General features: G+C 34.6%; 3 protein-coding genes across 3 annotated transcripts; all 3 read right to left on the reverse strand.

The window, feature by feature from the left end:
- On the reverse strand, nt 1–2,974 carry LOC106755489. Its single transcript, XM_014637659.2, has 5 exons — nt 2,815–2,974; nt 2,459–2,663; nt 1,803–1,872; nt 1,619–1,706; nt 1–292 (listed from the first exon to the last, which is right to left on the reverse strand). The coding sequence occupies exons 2-4, from the start codon at nt 2,621–2,623 to the stop codon at nt 1,657–1,659; spliced, it is 285 nt and encodes a 94-aa protein (XP_014493145.1). The 5' UTR covers nt 2,624–2,663; nt 2,815–2,974; the 3' UTR covers nt 1–292; nt 1,619–1,656.
- A 4,261-nt stretch (nt 2,975–7,235) lies between these two features.
- LOC106755494 (protein SCAR2) lies at nt 7,236–14,232 on the reverse strand. The gene is made up of 9 exons (XM_014637664.2): nt 13,884–14,232; nt 12,267–12,430; nt 12,036–12,159; nt 11,788–11,917; nt 11,591–11,652; nt 8,341–11,476; nt 8,177–8,263; nt 7,972–8,079; nt 7,236–7,876 (listed from the first exon to the last, which is right to left on the reverse strand). The coding sequence occupies exons 1-9, from the start codon at nt 14,036–14,038 to the stop codon at nt 7,823–7,825; spliced, it is 4,020 nt and encodes a 1,339-aa protein (XP_014493150.1). The 5' UTR covers nt 14,039–14,232; the 3' UTR covers nt 7,236–7,822.
- A 2,926-nt stretch (nt 14,233–17,158) lies between these two features.
- On the reverse strand, nt 17,159–17,931 carry LOC106755486. Its single transcript, XM_014637653.2, has 2 exons — nt 17,357–17,931; nt 17,159–17,296 (listed from the first exon to the last, which is right to left on the reverse strand). Exons 1-2 carry the CDS (start codon nt 17,708–17,710, stop codon nt 17,159–17,161), a joined length of 492 nt encoding a protein of 163 aa, XP_014493139.1. The 5' UTR covers nt 17,711–17,931.
- Between the last annotated feature and the right edge of the window lie 1,717 nt (nt 17,932–19,648).

A 19,648-nucleotide genomic window follows, 5' to 3' on the forward strand; every position in this document is an offset into this window, starting at 1 on the left:
TAGACAAATTAATATCATTTGGAAGCCAGAAACTGCATTCCAGATTAAAAATGTATGAAAACATATACAAGTTCCTCTTCTATTTGGCATGATATGGTGACATATCAAGAAAAGTTAAAACACCCTCAATCATCAAGTAACAGTTTTCTCAAAAGGGTAATAATGTTTGCTTTTCTTTTACCTTTAATTAAAAAAGGCGTAGCATATCATACACAGACCAGAAAGCAAAATAAAATTCGGAAGTCACAAGAACATATATGGTAGTTATGAAGAAGCATGATGCCTCACACACCTACAAAACAAATATATCAATCAAGAAACCACAGTTTAATACGTCAATCAAGAAAGTCTCTTATAATATGAAGCACTACAATACAAAGACTATGCAGTTAACACTTGCAAAACATCCATTAGTTTAATGGCTCAGACCATTTATACTACTTTGTTGTGCCACGTTAGTTTCTGTTCTAGCCAAAGTACTTGAGAGAGCTTAAGCTAGAAGCATTCAATTTGTGTGGTTTATATTGTTTACAGTGATGGTGTAGTATACTTATAGACCTAGAAACAGTTAATATTCACCCTATTATTTATGAATAATGGGACAGTAGGTCTTGTCAAGCATGATGAAACAAAGTAGGGTTTCCTACCCTAAATGAGTCTCATGTTCAGTACAGAGACTCAACTATATCCAACCTCTTGTGCTTGTCCTATAACCAAGACTCATTGTCCCAGAAGGACCCTAGACCTTTAGACTCGAGCCTTCAAGACAAAGATCCTAAGTATACTTGGGTTTTGGACAAGTTAATCTTAAGGATTATAAGGCTAAAGTTTTTTAAGTCATAAACACATCAATTAACAATTGGATTGCAGCTGACTAGTTTATTTTAAAGAGAAATAGGGAGATAAAATCATTTTAAAAAGAAATGACATGATGTTCCAATCAACATGTTTAGAAAATCAAACATCATTTCTCTATGTGAAGATTACAATATACACAAACTTCTTGAAGGGCATACTAGACACAATATGTATACACTTTGACATGTGTAGTCTCTAAAATGTAGGATTCGAGGACATGGATCTATATATTAGATCATTATGAATTATTTAATTTAACAACCATTATTTATATACTTAAAATCATCTATAAACAATATTAGTCAAATATAATTATATAAACATATTGTCACCTAATACAATCCAATCCATCTATCCAATATCCAAAAAGTGAAAAGTAGTGATCATATAAATTTGTTCCTTATTTCTATAATCATGATAGAAACTTATGTAATAAGTTTACAAGTTTATAGGCTTTTAGAAAATCATTGTAAGTTATTAACATTATGTTGGAGTCATGTCAAAATTATGTCAGGGACACATTAACATTGTGTTGTTATGGCAGATATGTGTCGTACACATGTCAAACATAGGGAGACACCATTTGTGAGGCGTGTGGAAGCTTCTTGATGAAACACGTGACGATAGAAATAGGAAGAAATAAGGCACACATTTCAAAAGCCCAAGCCCTAAGTTTTTCTATTAGATAATAAACGTGGCCTTAAAAGTGTAAAATCACTAACAACATGAAGTAAGTGCTCAGAGATGAGGATAAAATCACCTTTCAGAATTTTGGACATGAAATCAAATTTAGCGTGTTCAAGAATCATTTTCCAAATCTTCAGACTCCGAATCACTTGCATTATAACCTATAAAATATGCACCAAAACCAAAAATGGTCACACTAAATTACAGAGGAAAACATAGATAATATTCTGCTAGCATAGCAACAAGGGAGGATTTACCTGGAGGTTTACGGCCAACTCTCCAGACTGAGGATCTGACCCTCGAGGCTTTAGTCAGCCAAAGTCTTCCCTTCATTCCCAAACTAATAACATCAGCCTTGGAAACAAAAGAAAATGACGAAACAAGTACATCTACATTCCACACATCATTTATAATTTTGTTGTTCTTTATATTTGATCAATGGTCCATATAATCCATATTTTGCGCAATAAACTCTTTACATACATATTTGCAGCCACTTCTGTGTACTGCACGTTATAACAACAAAATTGGAAAACACAAAAGGTTGAGTTTCAACTCTGTTAAAGAAGAAAACCTGACCTCACAAGCTAAAAAGACTCTTCAAATTAATAGAACTTCTCATATTGCTACTCTAGACATATGTGCACAGGAATATAAGCAGTATAAAGGTGTGTACGTCAAAATATACATGTTTTAGGATCATAGAATGAACTAAAATGCTTACTTGCATTAAAAAAACAGTATAAGTTACCGAAATAAAACTCCAGCTCTGATTGAATTACAAAACCCCCAAAAAATATGACTTTTGCGACAATCAAACCCCGAAAACAAAACGCCAATCCAATGAAAGTTCATTGAAGTGGACTGCATGCAAGGAAAACAACAAAAAACCAAGCAAGCCAAAGCAACACACCTTCTGACCATCTTTGGGAATACCATAGCCATGATAGTACATCTGACCCACCAAGACCTGCATGTTTATATCACCTGCCTTAGCCTCCTTGAGAGTGTCCTTGAACCACCGCTTGGCACAATCTGCCACTACATCCGACAATGGCACACGCCCCGTGCTCTCCATGCCTCTGCTTCAAAGATGGGGTTTTCTTCTTCCTTCGTATCTAGAACAAAAAGAACACAAGAACAAAAGGGTTTCGCGAAAAGGGGTTAATTCCCACAATTCTTTTGAAAATACATAATGAGGGGTATCCTTAGGATTGAACTGGAACACCAAGAGAATCAGAATTGCAAAAGGTCAAATAAAGTTGGTACCTTTTATGCTGTTGGCAGTGGTGTGTGAAGATGATGGAAAAAGAATTAAGAAGGGTTTTTGAAGTTTGCAGAAAAGAAAAGGAAAGAGAAGGAGAAAGAGAGAGAAAGACAGCTACCAGGCGGCGTTCGGAGCTGTTTTCTCTCCAACCATATTTTTGTTACTTGTTTACTGTTTTATATTTTAACATAAAATCAATTATTAGTAATAATTAAGAATACAAATTGAAATTTCTACTATCCAATCCTAGTCTTTCTTTGAGCATAAAAATAAAATACTATTAATTTTTTATAATTTTAAAATTAGTTAATGAAATTGTTTGGAATATGGGATTATGTCAATTGTCTAGGTTCTATATTGTTATCTGACGTACAAATAATAATATACTAAAGTTACATATGGCAGATATTAATTTACATAACATATCTTCTTATATTAAACTTTTATTTATAGATTTTTTTTATAAGTTATTGACTTAATTAAGATCTAATTGTAAGTAATTAAACTTTAACATTAAGTCGATAAGTTAAGATTAATATATTCTGATATTAATCATTTCAATTAGTCCAATTCAAGGTCAGACAGCATGTTTAATAGTTATCTATGTAACATCTCAATAATTATAGTATTGAACTATAATATAGTTATTATATTTTGATATTATAGAACAATCATAGAAACGAGGAATAAAAAAACTTTTATTCAAATTATCACTCAAATTTTAAACTTAATACAACCCAAACATAAAACGTTTAAAAACAAAGATCTCGTTCATATAAGTTAAACACTAGTCGATCTTCCATCTAACGTTGTTCCACCGACATCTCATCACTTTCTGCTCACACCCACTGGATGATCATTGCCGAGAGAAAACACATAGCACAACAATAACAACCAAACAACAGATAAAGCAAGGGTGAGCCAGTGCAAAAAAAATAACATAGTATATTTAAATTAAGAACATAATTTCTAACTTATAAGTCAAATCACTTAATAATACATTAAGCATACTATTAGAAGTGGGTTTTTAGGCCTAACTCAACCTTACAAAACTGCCTTCTAATATGGTATCAGAGTCATGGTTAAAGTCTATCCTAGCGAATTCTAAGTGAGCATTTTTGTTTCTATTCCACCCGTTGTTGGGCCGCTATTGGACCACCCAATTTCTACTATCACGCACGAGATATCTATACCTCGGCGTGAAGGGGGTGTGTTGGAAGTTTCACATCGACTAGAGATAAGGTCAATTTATAATATATAAGTGAGGTGCAAACCTCACCTTACAAGCCGATTTTGTGGGGTTGAGTTAGGCTTAAAGTCCACTTCTAACACATACCATAATCATCATAAACTCAACTCATTCAAATAAACGTATGAATATCAAACTCTTAGCGGGTTTTGCACTAGCAGTGATACTTTACTCATATACTTTACTCTATCCCCCAAAGTGGATCTTCGGATATAAATACGAAGATACATCCTTCATACTCTGTCCAACTTCTCAAGGTGGATCTTCGGTAAGGATTTTCCACTCTCCACCAAACTCTTACTATGTTCAAATACATAATTTCACATCCAACATAATATAATACATTCAATACAGATTTCATATCCATTTTACAAAATAAAATCAGCAAAATATAATTTGTTTAATAAAAATTTAGTTAAAACATATTGAGTAGACTTGCAGGAAAGAGAGGTGTGTCACAATGGACAACTTAAGTACCAGGTCTTTCCTAGCCAAAGTGTTCATCAACTTGTTATTAACAAAGTTCTTATTCACATATTCAAAACAACAACATATAATATCAACACAGAAATTCAAATAGTTATACAACAAGCACATAGTTTTCTTTTTATTAATAGTAATTGCTCATAATTTCAAAATATGAATAATTATGCAAAAATATTTTATCATAATATTAAAGCTTAGAAAGGTTAACTCTCCTTACCTCTTTTCCATACTTAGTTTCCTACTCAGAAGTTGTTTCCCCGAAAATCCTCTAGAATCTCTACTCTCTTTGGAACCAAAATTTCTTCCTAATTCTTTCCTTCTTTCCCTTTCTCTCTTTCTCTCTTATTTCCTCTCATTCTTGTGCAAAATCCTTCTTCCCCCCTCCCCCTTGGCTATTTATAGCCAAAAATATTTTTACTATTCAACTCTTCTTTTTAAATATTATTTTAAAAAAACAATATTTTAATCCCACTTGCACCTAAACATATGTGATCACTCTTGACACTAACGTGGAATGCTTATCCTTGGACACTATTCCTTTTTTTTTTAACTTTTAAAATAGGTTCTCAAAACCCCTCTTTCTGAAATTACTATAATTCTTTATCTTAAATTTTAATTTTTCTAACCATAATTTTTTTTAACTAATTATATTTTCTATCCATTAAAATTATTATTATTAATAATAATGCTAAAATTTATTACAATTTATTAAAATAGATATTTTTCATGAATCTTACCATCTAAGTTCAATAACTAGCTATCCAAGTGAATACTTAACTTATTCGACTTAATAGATAGTCGATTGACCTATTTGGTAGATAATTGAATTCATTATCTTATTTATTAAGTTGACAATTGATTATCAGAAATGATACATAACTGATCATTCAAAATATGAAATAATCATCGAATCTAATATAGAGTACCTGTTTAATAAACTATTCATCCCAGATAACTAACCAAACAGTCATTAAAAAAAATAGTGTATTTTATGTCATATTTCACTTTAACATGATAAGTACTAATGATTTCATAATAAATATAAGTAAATTATGAAATAAAATTAAATATACAATATAGTATGCAAGTATCTTCAATGGCCTGATAGTAACCGTAAGGTTTAATATCTATTTTGGTCCCTCTTTTTGGGAGGGTTTGTTCAAAGTGGTCCTCCTTTTTTTAAAAAGTTCACTAAAGTCCTACTTTTTGCAAAAACTGTGTAAGTTAGTCCTTTTTGCTAACGGCATTAATTTTGCTAATGACAAAACTGCCAGCTGGCAAATATTTGATGATTTGTACAAATAAAATTCGTTGTGTCCTCATATTGGTTTAAAAATGTTTATTGTGGTCCTCATGTTGGTTTAAAAATGTTTATTATGGTCCCTTTTTACTAAAAAAAAAAACTAGTCAGTAAACTAAAGAAATTTGATGTCTCACATGTTCTGCGGAGCCAAGATCATCATGCCATCTTAGAAGGGTAAGCCATTTGTATATTGTTTAATACACGTTAAAGATTTCACGTGTGATCTAGTAATCTATGCGCTAACCTTTTGGGAAACTACAATCACAATAATTTGAAGGTTATCAGTGTAATTTCACGTGTTATATTAGTAAGTGTGGAGATGTGAAAAAAGAACTCATCAGTTTTGGATTGCAACACATGAAATTTTAGCTGCTGCTTTTAGAGAAAACCACAAAAATTTCCACAAGAGCATTTTCCATTGACAAATTTGTGAAGCCGCTTCCTGTTTTTAAGTAGTTGAACGCTTGATCGAGCATTCCAGCATGGCTGCATGCTGCTAAAACACCCACAATAAACATTTTTAAAGGGGGACTACAATAAACATTTTTAAATCAATACGAGGACCACAATAAACATTTTTAAACCAATATGAGGACTACAACGAATTTTATTTGTACAAGTCATCAAATATTTGTCAGCTGGCAGTTTTGCCGTTAGCAGAATTAATGCCGTTAGCAAAAAAGACTAACGTACACAGTTTTTACAAAAAGTAGGACTTTAATGAACTTTTTAAAAAAAGGAGGATCACTTTGAACAAACCTCCCGAAAAGAGGGACCAAAATAGGTATTAAACCTAACCGTAATGATATTTTAACACTTAAAATAATTTTGTTATTATCTTTTATTACTTTTTAATGTTTTCTTTTACAAATAAAAAATTAACCTGACCACTTTACCTTTATATAAGTATAAGTAATGAAATAGATGTTAAATAATTATTTCATAAAGTAAAGTATTTTGACATATATTACTTTTAGCACAAAACTAAGACTATCAAATTTTATGTAAATAACGACTTTGGCATTTTGGTAATCTTGTAAATTTCCACATTTCACATCTTATTTTATTATATAGTTTTCGTTTATTTTCTTCTAATAAAAATATTTTATATTTTATTTTATTTTTCTTTTTTTCCTTCTCCGATGTGGTAGAAGTGAAAGTCTAACTTAACTCAACAAAATCAGCTTGTAAGGTGAGGTTTCCACTCACTTATATATTATGAATTGACTTTATCTCTAGTCGATGTAAGACTTTCAACACACCTCCTCAGGCCGAGGTATATATATCTCGAACGTGAGACTAGACATTAATTGATGGTTCAATAGCGATTTGATAGAACAATATGCCAACAAACAACAAATATCGTTAGAATAGATTTTAACGATGACTTTTATACCATATTAAAAGTGAACTTTAAGCTTAACTCAACCCTACAAAACCAAGCTTGTAGGATGAGGAGACTTCCAACATGATGCACCCACTGTTCCAAACAAAAGAAATTTTATTTACATTAATAAATACATAACCAGTAAATTCTCTCTCTTTCTCTCTCTATATATATTGTGTATATTGTATTTAAGACAGACACATGAGCTACATGGCATGAGACAATTATGATAAAACCACTACATAACGGATTACAAAATTGATTAATCAAAAACTTATAGGAAGCACAACACAAATATACACGTTCTTGTATGAGGAGAAAAACGAATTGTTGATCTTGTTGTTTGACACTGCGTTGCATACCGAGCCTGAATTTCACCTTCGAAAAAGCTCTGAAATTGATGCTGTGCTATATGCCTTCTACATTGTTCGTGCATCTAGGTGTGCATTGGGAGGACTAGGGAACATGTGCTGTCTATGAATATAGTGCAGGATAAAGAATCTTCTGTAGGACTGTATCACGTAGCTTTCCTATTCCTTGCCTGAGAGAAAGACTCATTATAAAAGTTTTCATTCTGTGGCAAATTCAAGAATCACTCCAACTATCTGCATCATCATCTTCATCACTTCCGGCCAATGCCTAATTCAATAATTAACATTAGCTTAGTTAGTTGGTTCAGGGAGGGGGGGCTGAGGAGCAAACCCTTGTTATAGTAAACAGAGTGAGAGACAGACCTGACGAATTGCATTTGCTTTTTCCAGGATGGCAGCAACCCTCAAGTTCGTTTTCGGACCCCCGATGCTGGGTGGTCGGTTCACCGCTGCAGGCCTCAAGTTGAAGGACTGACAAAAAATTGTGGATATATATTTAAAATTTAAAATGTATATACAAAAGTGTACGATCAGCATGAACAATTACATAAAAGCTGCTAGCTCGAACCTTCGTTCTTATCATTTCTAACAGCGAGTCTCTTTCATCTCCCGTTGCTGCTCTGGGGGGCATAACTCGTTCAGTGACCTTCCTCAGCTGCAGTAATCAAAGGCAGTGTGTCATGCATGGATTTTAAGACCACAAAAATATGAGAACAAGAAAACTGTCATTACCCTGCTTTTGTCAAGAGCAGCTACTGGATCTATTACAGGATCTTGGGGAAGAACACGCTTATTCTTTGGTTTTCCATGTGGCATCTCAGTCCGACCAGATGCTTCCAAAGGAAACGCCATTTCTCCCTCTGAAGGCGGCATACTGTGCTTTGACTGCCCAATTCCTGGACTGGGAGGCGACAAAGGTGAGATTGAAGTATCTTCTTCCATCCTCCCTTCCAGGTTCATTGAAGACTGCTTTGGAATTTTAACTTCTAAACCTGTCTCTTCCATTAACTGAGTTTCTGCTGGCTTCTCTTTCGGAGAAAGGGGCCCATCTCGTAGCACCAAATGCAATTCTCCAGGTCTATCCATTTTCACTTCTAAGCTGCCACCTTCTGTTAACTGACTTGGAGATTGTGTTGGTTTTTCTTGCTGAAAAATAGAATCAGCCCCAGAAATAGCATGCACAGCAGGCAGCATTGATGAGTGTGGACTTGAATTCAATTTTTTCTCTCCCTCAGAATCAACAACATAGCCAAGTGGAGGCCTGTCCCGTAATGCTAAGAAAGGGTTTTGTATCTGGCTTTGCTCTGGTACCAGGAAACTCTGTTGGCCACTTGCTTCATTTAACATTACAGGAAATTGAAGTGGAATAGCAACAGGATGCTCTGAAATTCCCACAGAAACCGGAGAAGAATATTGATGCTTATTGCTTTGCATAGCCATGTCCGGTAAAAATAGATTCTGGGATGGCCGGGACTCTTTTTCAAAAGTAGATAAACCAAATTGAGACTTATCATCAGGTTTATTTGGCTGTATCGGTTGGAGTGAGGCTAGACTGGCTTCTTCTCTCAATGTAACTAGGGAAGCATGTTGAATCTTAACCGATCTCCATTGCATTGGAGGCAGAGGGGGCATAGGTGGCATCTCCTCAAGATTGCTTTTAGCTGCCTTGTGTAAGAAGCCTGAGATAAGTGGTGCTAGTGGATCCATGACATGTATTGTTGGGTTAATTCGTTGATCAGATGACCTTTGAGGATCTAGCTCCAAACAAACAGGCAGTGCTTTCAGGTCATAGATCGAAGAGCTATATTGGATTTTCTCAAGAGATGAATGCCGAATATTATTCCACATTCCAGAATCAGGAGGATCGCATGGAACTGATCTGTTCATGTCTGATGGAAATTCAGTAGAAGCAATATCTACTTGATCCACTACCTTCTGGGCTGCTAATTCTGTCAAAGATTCTCTACTATCCGCCTCGTTAACTATCATTTCTTCCTCATGAGGATCTGCAAATATAGAAAGAGGTTCTTCCAACTTTGTAAGATTACTCATTGGAGATGTTATTATATCTGAAGACGGATGTTCAGTATTGCCATCATCTCCAACTAGATCCAAACTGCAGGTGGATACACTTATTTCTTCGCCACCCAATATACTTGGCACCTGTTCAAAATTTCCTTGCTGATCAAGATGCAGAACTTCAATTTCTGGTAAATCTGGTTTGTATCCGTGTGTAAAATCTAAACCTAGCTCCTTTGTAAGACTACACTTTGGTGTAGTCTTCGCAGCAGGAACCAGATCTTCTGAGTTCAATTGGGTAGCTATAATATCGTCCTCAGATTTTAAATCTCGGCCATCAAGCAACAGCTTAGTACTTGGATTCAGGTCTACTTCCACAGATGGGCAAATCGGATCCTCCCCATGAATATCAACATATTCACTACCCAACATTTCAGAAGAGTATTCGTTAAGAGATTCTTCGTGCATAACTTCAATCTCAGAATGATCACCACATTCACCTTCATTAGCTAAGTTTAATTCATTAGAAACTTGGAACAGAGCATTATAATGGACATAAGGATCACAAACATTCAAATTGTTCGATGGATTGTTATCAAAGGAAACCACTGGGCAAGCATCATCTCTTATTGGGTAGAGAGCCTCAGGTTTGGTCACTATAGATTCAACAAGACACTCCTTTTCTTCATCTTCTTCTATTCTTAAATTAAGTTCAGCAGGGCCGGATGGTGTTTCATCCGATTGACTCTGTGCAGGTAAGGATGCTGGTGAGGCAGCTCCAAGATCATAAGACATCAATGAATGTCCAGAATCTATCAGACCAGAAGAGACTGGTATAGAATCAGAAATCGTTTCACCCCGAACATGGGCATCATCATTCATGAAAAACTCACGACAATAAGTCGTTTGCAACTCAAGATTTGGGAGAAGCTGGTTGGATGGCATATCTTCAATCTGTGATGTGGAGTTTTCCATAGATTGAAAATCTGAAAACTGCACTTGTGATTGGGAATGTTCTACATTTCTAACTCTTGTGAATGAAGAATTATCATCGGATTCCCAGGAGGTTCCAGTTGAAGGAAAATCTAACAACAGACCATGTGCTTCATTATGCTCTCCAATTCTATCTTGTTCCGAAGAACTATTTTCTTCAGAAGTTGAAGAGTCTCCAAATGATTGAGAATCTGAAAACTGAGCTTGCATTTGAGGCTCTCCTTTTCCATTTGAATCAGTTAAGTTTTCAATATTTAATAAGCTTTTCATAGGTCCATACTCATTATCTGTTTCCAATTCAGACTCCATGGTAGCTAATGCATCCATATAATCATCAACCTCGCTAGTCACATCATCAGAGTGGTAGCTATCCAAGCTACATTCTCTTTTCTTTAGTTCATCAAGTACCAATTCTTCTTTATCAATTAAGTTGGGATAATTCGAAGACATTTCCTCTGATACACCACCAGAGATTTGTTCATTCACCTCCACCATATATCCACCTGTCTCCCTATACATTTCTGTGTATGGGTTCAGTTCTAGTTTCTGCTCATTTGGTGTTGAACGCAAGTTTTCATTTCCCAAAGACCTATTCAGTGGAGCAATGCTACTGATTTCAAGAGTTTTAATCCCACTTTCACTATCATCTAACACCAATTTCCCTGGCTGTGGAATGATTGAAGTTTCACATACCAGTTTATGATCAGGTGAGTGGATTTCCAGAATTTTCCCCATGTAACTTTTCCCAGTTTTTTCAACTGCAGATCCATTCAACTGTTTCGTTTTCAACTTTACCAGACGAGCAGGGTCCCTACAGGCATTCTCAATACGCTCCTCCAGAAACAACTCATGCAGTCTGCAATAATGGAAATAGATCGAATTTTGAGTTACTAAATAACCATTTAAAGACCTTGCATTTCTAAAACCAGAAGAATAATTAATGCACCAAAATAAAATTATTGGAGCTCACTTTGCATGTGACGGTACGACTTCTGGGGTTTCACCATTCTTCTGTCGTGTTCCTTTCTTTGGCTGGATACAACAAAAAACTACATATAATATGTATCAAGGTTGCAGATATTCAATTTTGCATGGCATAAATTGTTTTCCGTGCTATTTAAATTAACTGTCCAGAAATTTGTGATTGAAGAATCAGCCGTTTAGTACCTCAATTTTACGAATTTTCTTTTCCCTTTGAACTTCTGCTGTTGCTGTTCCAGAGGAAGCAGACTTCACTGTAAAGAACGATGGATCGGTATAACGCTTCAGACATGCCCCAGCCCCAGCAACATCAAACCTTTCCGGGCCAAAAGGAAAAACAGAAGTTTCAAATATCTATAACAAAAGTTACGAAGTATGGAAATAAATCTTCTATTTGTGCTTAAATTTGTGTTCTAAGAATCAGGACACCATACTTGTCCAGAAGGAACAATCTTGGAGGACCACGGCTTTCTTCATATGAATCCATTATAAATCGGGGTAAGTCTCCGCGGGTAACAAGATTGTGTTCAGACCGAAGATTAGGATGCCATTCAATTCCTGAAATGCAGAATCATGTTAAAATTTGTCAAGGGAACATTATCACCAATAGGTGAAATATTGCAGACACAAACAATAATAAAAAAGACTCCACTGATTAATATAACCTCCATTTGTATAAGTTGATGAATGATGAGTTTGTGTTAAAAAAACTTTCTCAAGTGCTGGAACTTCAGCCTCAAGCTGTTGAACACGCGATATAAGACTGCGACCTCTTGCAGCAGTAGCAATTACCTCTTCATGCAAGTCATGGAACATCTCAGCAGCAAATCTAACAAAAAAGTGCAGTTAAATGCAGAAAAATTAAAATAGTAGCAGAAAGAATTATATTTTAAAATGTTAAATATTGACGCGGGACACACTACAAAATGGAATTAAGATTCTAATAACGGATTGCGAAGGACAGAACATGCCAGGAATTACTGCAACTCTTGTGAGATGCATAAATTTTCCTATCAGAAAATTTGAATAAAATCCACAAGATTAAGCTTCAGATTGATTATTGTTTATTTTTAAATTTTGTTTTGAACACTAAAAATGTCTGTTGACATAGCTTCTTTTTAAAAACTATTTTTGTTTTCAAAACTGAAAAATATAATTAGCTACAGACCGTCTCTGTTTTAGCTTTTGCTTTTTTAGGTCTGGGAACAAGGAAACAGTTAATTGTGTTTTGAAATAAATTTATGAAGCGGATTTGTATTTATTTTATCACTCTCTAAAAGGTTTTCAAATTAATATTACCAAACAGGATTTTTATTCTTATTATGTTCCAAAACACAGTTTTTCAAAACTATTTTAAAAATAAAATCAAAGCACAATCAACTAGGACTTAAGCCACCTGGGCTCAGTTCAGGTGATCGCTGATAGCAGATCCTAAGATTGACCCTTGATTCCTTAGCATTCACTCCTTATCCATGAAAAAAAAAAAAATCACGACATCTGTAATTCTTGTCAGCTTAAATTTTTTTTCCTCCAGTGATTTAAAGAAAATCTATAAATACCCAAAAGCGTAATTCTAAAGCATAAACAATCCAATCATATTTAAACCAAATAATTCCATTCGTCAAATCCACAACATCGTGCCAGAAACTTAATCAAAGACTTGTAATCTACGCATCATTCGAACACCTACATAAAAGCCATCCAACATCTTTCCATCCTCAGCCCAGAAATTCAAACAATCTATGCAGGCCTTCTTTTTCTCGCTTTTCATCCTCTTAAAAAAGTGGCTACGTACAAAGCAAGAAGAACCAAAAACTAATGAAAAATCAAGGAAAAAACAAAAAGAAAAAAGACAAATTAAAACCAAAACGGAAACAAAATCCAGAATCTAATCCCACGGATCGGATTCGACAATAGAAATATCAACCAACAGCCAAAAAATATTTAAAAAGTAGGACAAGAAAAATCGATTCATCCACCAACTCCATCCACCGAACCAGCTAGCAAAGTTGCAAACAGACAAAAAGAGATACAAAAAAGGCAAAGAAAGGAACTATCTGAATCAAAGCTCCTTCCTCTAACAAACTCTACCGTCAATAACTGAGCAACAATTAAATTTAAAATGTTTCATTAATGGAAATCGTTCTTTCTTCAAACACAGCAACACTCATTTAAACTCGGCGCGATCAAGGAAACCTTGAGCGCAACTGCAACTGCGCAACCGCGCCTCGAAGGAAGAAGCGGTTACAGAGAGAGAAGTTAGAGAGAGAATGTGAACTGACTGAGCGAGGTCGCCGAGCTGGCGGAGAAAGCCTACGAGTCCTGCCATTGCAACAGCTTCCAGGAGTGCTTCGGAGTCGTCGCTATCGGCGGCGCGGTACAGCTCCGGATCGGTCAGTGCGTGCGCACTCCGAATGTGGTGCCTGCAAAGTGGCATTCTCCAAGCTTGTGCAATTGCGAAACCCTGCCTTTTTTCGATCTTCTCTCCGGCAGCGACGCTGCGTTTTCCGGTGGTTTTGCAGTGGGAATGGAAGAGAAAGAGAAAGTAAAAGAGAAAGAGAAAGAGAGAGAGTTTTTTTTTTTTAAAATAAAATTATGAATAATTATATATAGGGTGGAATGCGTGTTAGTTAGAGACGTGAAGACGGTGACTATGTCTGTTATGTATGGAAGTCATATATTCATTTTCTATTTATTATTTTGCTGTGAAGCGGTTAAAATACAGTTAAGATACTTTATTTATATTTCCCACTTTATTTACTCTCTTCCTAATATTTTTAGAATTTAATAATATAGTTTAATGTGGAATAAATACATCAATAATATTAATATTATGTAACCTAAATAAATAAAAATGATCACACTGACTATATAGATAAATCAATCTGATATTTTAAATTACTATTTAGAAAAATGAGGGTGATGTAATAATGCTATCACCTTTTCTGATATTTGGAAGAGCGCGCATTGTGGCGCTTATGATGCGGTAGGTAGTCTTGGATCATGTTGCTTTTGGATTTCGTTAGAATAATAATGCAATAAAGACAAATATTAATCACCTTTACATTAAAATAATCATTGAATAATTAAAATTCATTTTTTAGAAAAGATAACTTTTTCTGATTTTTGTAATACACTTTTAATATATGTTTGTTACCTATGTACTTAATATTAATATAACTTTAATATCAATGTTGTTAAAAATTTCATAGTGTTAATAATTGATATAATGTTTTTTAATTAATAAGAAAATTTCAGTAATTTTAAAAAAAAAATTGAGTTGTAATATTTATTTCATATTGAACTTCTACTTAAGCTTATTATAAAACTTTATTTTTTACATTTTTTTCATTCCTTCTTACTAATTTTTTAAATTATTCTACGAGAATTTATTCTATTATCGTCTTTTTTATTTGTGTATAGTTGATAATCTCAATTAATTAATTTAAATTAATTGTCCTATAAGTGTAAATATTATAATATAATTCAATTTAGTTTATTTAAATCATTATATAGTTAATAGTCATATCTAATTATTTTAAAATTTTGGTTAAGTATTACAATAATTTAGTTGATAGAGTTATGTATAGCCAAAGTGTAGGTATGAATTAACAGAGTTTTGAAGGTATATGTATTAATAAAATAGTAGTTGTAGTGTATGAAAGTACATTAGTGGCATACCTTTTTAGAGTAAAAGGAGACAATGTTGAACTTGGGTATACCTGATTGTGACTCTGATTTATTTATTATTCAGGAACTTGTCCATTTCTCATGCTCTCGACTTCTATTTGTTTTATTTACAGAGACAAGTCAGCAAACATGTTTGCCTTAACAAATATCTAAATTACAAAAATGTTTTTTTTTTAAATAGAATATTTTTTTAATTGTTTTATAAAATAGCATGAGACTTTTAATTTTAGACATCAATGATTTTAATGAAATATTGAACATAAATTTGTGTACAGATCAGATAATAAGATCCTAATAATAATAGAAAGTTTCTATAATTTGAAAAAAAGGTTTTTTTTTTTTTATTGTTGAGAAGATAAATTTATGTATAAAATATTCTTTTGATGTTTAAGTTAATAACAAAATTAAGATTTTTGAAAATATGATAAGTATATTGTTTATTAAGTGATTTTTTTTAAATATTAATTATATTTATAAGATTAATATGAATTATAAATTTATATTTTTATTAAAATAATATTTACTTGAAATATATAATAATAATATAATAAATAATTATTATTATTATAATAATATATTAGATTTAATTATAATATATAAATAACATCAAATAAATGTGTTTGTGTTTGGATTGTTTTATAATAAAAATACTTAAAAATCTTATTAAATTATGTTTTTTTAATATGTGTATTTAATGAATTAGGAAGATATATGTTTATATGTTTAAGTGACAGATATTTTATGATATAAAGGAAAGTAAGTGGTTTATTAAATTTCAAATTAATATGATTACAGAAAGAGTGCGTTTGTTAAAGAAGAGCTTTTTGACAACGTAGTTTAATCAGACATCGTGTGGACCCAATGGGACAGTCCTCATGGAATTATAGAAATCACTTATTCTGCATTTTTATTCTTTCCTTTTTCCGTATTCAAAGCCTTATTTATTACTCTCTTTCTCTTCGCCATATTTACAGTCCGAGAATAGTTATGAAAAAAAAACAAAAATAAAGAATTAGATATAGAGATTAATCAGATTTCTAAAATATATGTCAAGTTAAGTCATTTTATATCCATCTAAATTAACATTTTTTTTTTGGATTTTTTTTACTTTCAAGCTTCATCTTTACCCACTTTAAGAATTAAATTTTCAAATTTATTTGTTGCAAAAAAAAAGTTTCAATTTTTTTCTAATTCATCATATCATTAAAGGTTTAATGTCTTCAGAGGTTCCTATTTATGTGGATTTGTATAAATTGGATCATTGTATTCTGAACCAATAATACTCTTACCGTTAATTTTAGTCGACGACGTTAAATTTTCTGCCTTGTGGCATGGTGAGCTAGCATTTAATAACACGTGACAGAGGAAGTCTAGTTGCGTGTAAACCTTCTCCCATTCCTCTTCCTCACCAACTCCAATCCCACTTTCTCCCCTCTTTGGGAAATCTTCTTCCCACCCTCCCACACCCACCTTTTCAACATCTACATCCACGCACAAAGGTGAAACAGTTTCAATATCTAAATAATAGATTAAGAATACCCATAAATTATATTTCCTTTCTTTTTGCTTTTATTCAACCACATTTGCAGTTTTAAAGAAAAGGAATGAGAGGTGAAGTGAAAGAGACGAAATCTGTATCCACACACATTCATCTATCACAATGGGGAAGCTTTTGTGTGATTCAACCACTGTCGCCGAACCATTCCAAGGTTTGTCGTCGACAGTGCTTCCATGGCGGGATCCCAAATTAGAGTCAATTACAGTCGTAGATCTCGTCGTTCCAGCTAGTGTTGGTGGTGCGACCTTCACCGACGGTTGGGAAGATGTCGTCGGTTTGGAAGAGCAGCAGCGACGCCACCTCCAGAAACTACACGCCAAAGGCGTCAATCCCACCAGGCTTAAGAACACGTTCAATCTCGAGAACCAACAGAGCAGGGACAGATACCTTGTTGAGGTCCTTGGAAAACACGAAATCGAAGGAAGAATCCTCGTACAGGACCTTCTTCTACTCGAAACTGGGCGTTTGGATGGCGCTGATGGCGAAGAAGCTTAACTGTTTCATTGCCAAGACGACCATGGAAGATCTTTCTCCAACAAAGAGACTCTTCGCTCTGGGGTAGAGCAACCGGTTATCGGTGAGCTCGGAGACCACGGTGAGGGTCAAGTTGGCATCTTTCCCGCAATTGACTGGGACCCAGAAGTGGGTTCGGAGAAATTGAGAAGCGGGGCGGAAAGTGACGCCATGGAAGCCGGAAACGCAGTCTAAATAGGTTGCGATGGGAGCGAAATCGAAGAGTGACTGCGCGCGGTAAAGAAAGACGATGGAGATGGCGCAGGCGTGGAGGATGGAGCGTAGAAGGACACACCTAACAATGGAGGCATTAAGGATGTGGAGATTGAAGAAAGCCTTGGTGTCCATTGAAGTTGTTTGATGAAGAGAGCTTGATTTCAATTGAGAGAGAAAAATTTGAAGTCGGAAGATGAGAGAGAGAAGAAGATTAGCGAGTGAAAAACTTAGAGGAGGTATGATTCCCACCTACGAGGACTCTCATTGATTTTTGGAAGCTTAACCAGACCCTCCTCGGAACCCTTTTCCCATTCTGCATCCGGTTGAACCAACCCCCACCCATTTTTTCCATTCCCCTGTTACCTCATCACGTGTTATTAAATGCCAACTCACCATCCCAAAAGACAAAAAATTTAACATCGTCCACTAAAATTAACGTCAAGGACATTAATAGTTCAATTTTACCAAAACAAGAACCCAATTGAGCGTTTTCAGAATACAAGAACCCAATTGATATAAATCCGCCAAAATAGAGATCTCCGAAAACATTAAACCTATCATTAAATAATTTAACTTATAAGTACGTACAAGTCGATTACAAAAATTTTATAACATAATTAAGTCTCAAAACTATGTAAACAATTTATACATTTGATAAGGACATATTTTACCATGATTTCAGTAATGAATTAAGAGAAAATATCAACTTTTCCTTTACCTTTTACCATGTAAATCCTAGTTTTCTCCTAGTTTAGAAAATGGTTGCACTTTTAACTTTAATGGAATAGTTTGATCATTAATCCCTGCTTTTATAGGCTTAAAGTTTTTGGAAGAAGTCTGTGCATCAAATGAAGACACTGGAACCCAAAGAAAGCAAGAAAAATAGCCAAAAAGGTGAATTCTGGGATGTTGCCGCTAAGCTGTCGCTGGGCTACCGCTCGAGCGGTGACGATGCTGTTCCAGCCAAAATGTGGCGCCCGGGCGCCCCAGAAGGGCGCTGGGCGCCCTTCAGCTCGCACTTTTTCTCAATTTTTGGCGCCAGGGCGCCCCAGAGGGCGCTGGGCGCCCTTTGATTCGCTGTTGGTGCCTAAATTAGCGCCCGAGCGCCCCAGAAAAGGGCGCCGTGCGCGACTTTTTAGTGAGTTGGCACCCTAGACCTATAAAAGGCACACAGTTTTTGAGGGTTGAAACTTCTTGGCGGCTGAAGCTCTGAAGCATAGTTTTGGACCTCGTGGAGCAAGTTTTGGGCTGTGGGAACTCACCCTTCTTCTTCCTTGGGTCTCCTTCTACCCCATTTTCTTCCATTGTAAGCTCAAGCTCTCCATGACTATGGAGAGCTAAGTTCTTTTATGTTGGGGAATGATGAAAACTATACAAACCTTTTGTAAATTCACTTGTTCTAAATGAAAATATGCTTTTCTCATTACTTGTTAGTGTTTATTTCTATGCTTAAAGCTTGTTATGACTTGATCAATCATGGCATGATGTTAGGGTTTGCTTAGTATTGGGAAATATTTTGTGAACCTTGAAATGAACATAAACACCTAAAGGAAATAATGTCTAGGGATAGAGTTAGGACCTTTGGTTGTCTTAAACTTCTTTTCTTAATGCGGGTGAACTTNTTGGGTTGCCAAGGGATTGNGATTTTACAAGTGAACCTAGGCTTTCTCANCAAGGGATTGNGTTTAAGTAANTTAGCTANTTGACAAGAACAAGTTAATGAAGAAGAGTGGTTGGGTGCATTTGCATATGTTTGTATAANTTGAAATNNTTCTCCAACATATTCATTCCNCATATTCATCAATCATCTCATTTTCACNTGTTTTGNCCCNAAGTAGTTCAAACTTTTACTTATGCATGACTTTTACTTTCATTGCACAATTTCACACTAAAATGGAATCATTCTTTAGCTTAAATTAGTTAGCAATTATAAGATTGTAAAGTAGTGATCGAGTCTCTTGGGAAACGATATCCGGTCTTACCGGTATTACTACTTGAGCGATTTGGTACGCTTGCCAAAGTTTCAACAAGCTTTTGGCGTTGTTGCCGGGGACTTCGGTTTAATTACTT

This window comes from Vigna radiata, unplaced genomic scaffold (assembly GCF_000741045.1).
Source record: "Vigna radiata var. radiata cultivar VC1973A unplaced genomic scaffold, Vradiata_ver6 scaffold_417, whole genome shotgun sequence".
NCBI lineage: Eukaryota > Viridiplantae > Streptophyta > Magnoliopsida > Fabales > Fabaceae > Vigna > Vigna radiata.

Bases quoted from the DNA above. Each gene is read 5' to 3' on its own strand.
- LOC106755489 (XM_014637659.2), bottom strand. From the start codon at position 2,623: ATGGAGAGCACGGGGCGTGTGCCATTGTCGGATGTAGTGGCAGATTGT. The intron at 1,873-2,458 runs GTGTGTTGCTTT...TTGGGAATGAAG, and splicing joins TTCCCAAAGATGGTCAGAAG to GGAAGACTTTGGCTGACTAA. The intron at 1,707-1,802 runs GTAAATCCTCCC...CATATTTTATAG, and splicing joins AGTTGGCCGTAAACCTCCAG to GTTATAATGCAAGTGATTCG.
- LOC106755494 (XM_014637664.2), bottom strand. From the start codon at position 14,038: ATGCCACTTTGCAGGCACCACATTCGGAGTGCGCACGCACTGACCGAT. The intron at 11,918-12,035 runs GTATGGTGTCCT...TGGCCCGGAAAG, and splicing joins AGATTGTTCCTTCTGGACAA to GTTTGATGTTGCTGGGGCTG. The intron at 8,264-8,340 runs GTAATGACAGTT...TGATTACTGCAG, and splicing joins CTGCTCTTGACAAAAGCAGG to CTGAGGAAGGTCACTGAACG.
- LOC106755486 (XM_014637653.2), bottom strand. From the start codon at position 17,710: ATGGACACCAAGGCTTTCTTCAATCTCCACATCCTTAATGCCTCCATT. The intron at 17,297-17,356 runs GCAATGAAACAG...AGTTTCGAGTAG, and splicing joins GATCTTCCATGGTCGTCTTG to AAGAAGGTCCTGTACGAGGA.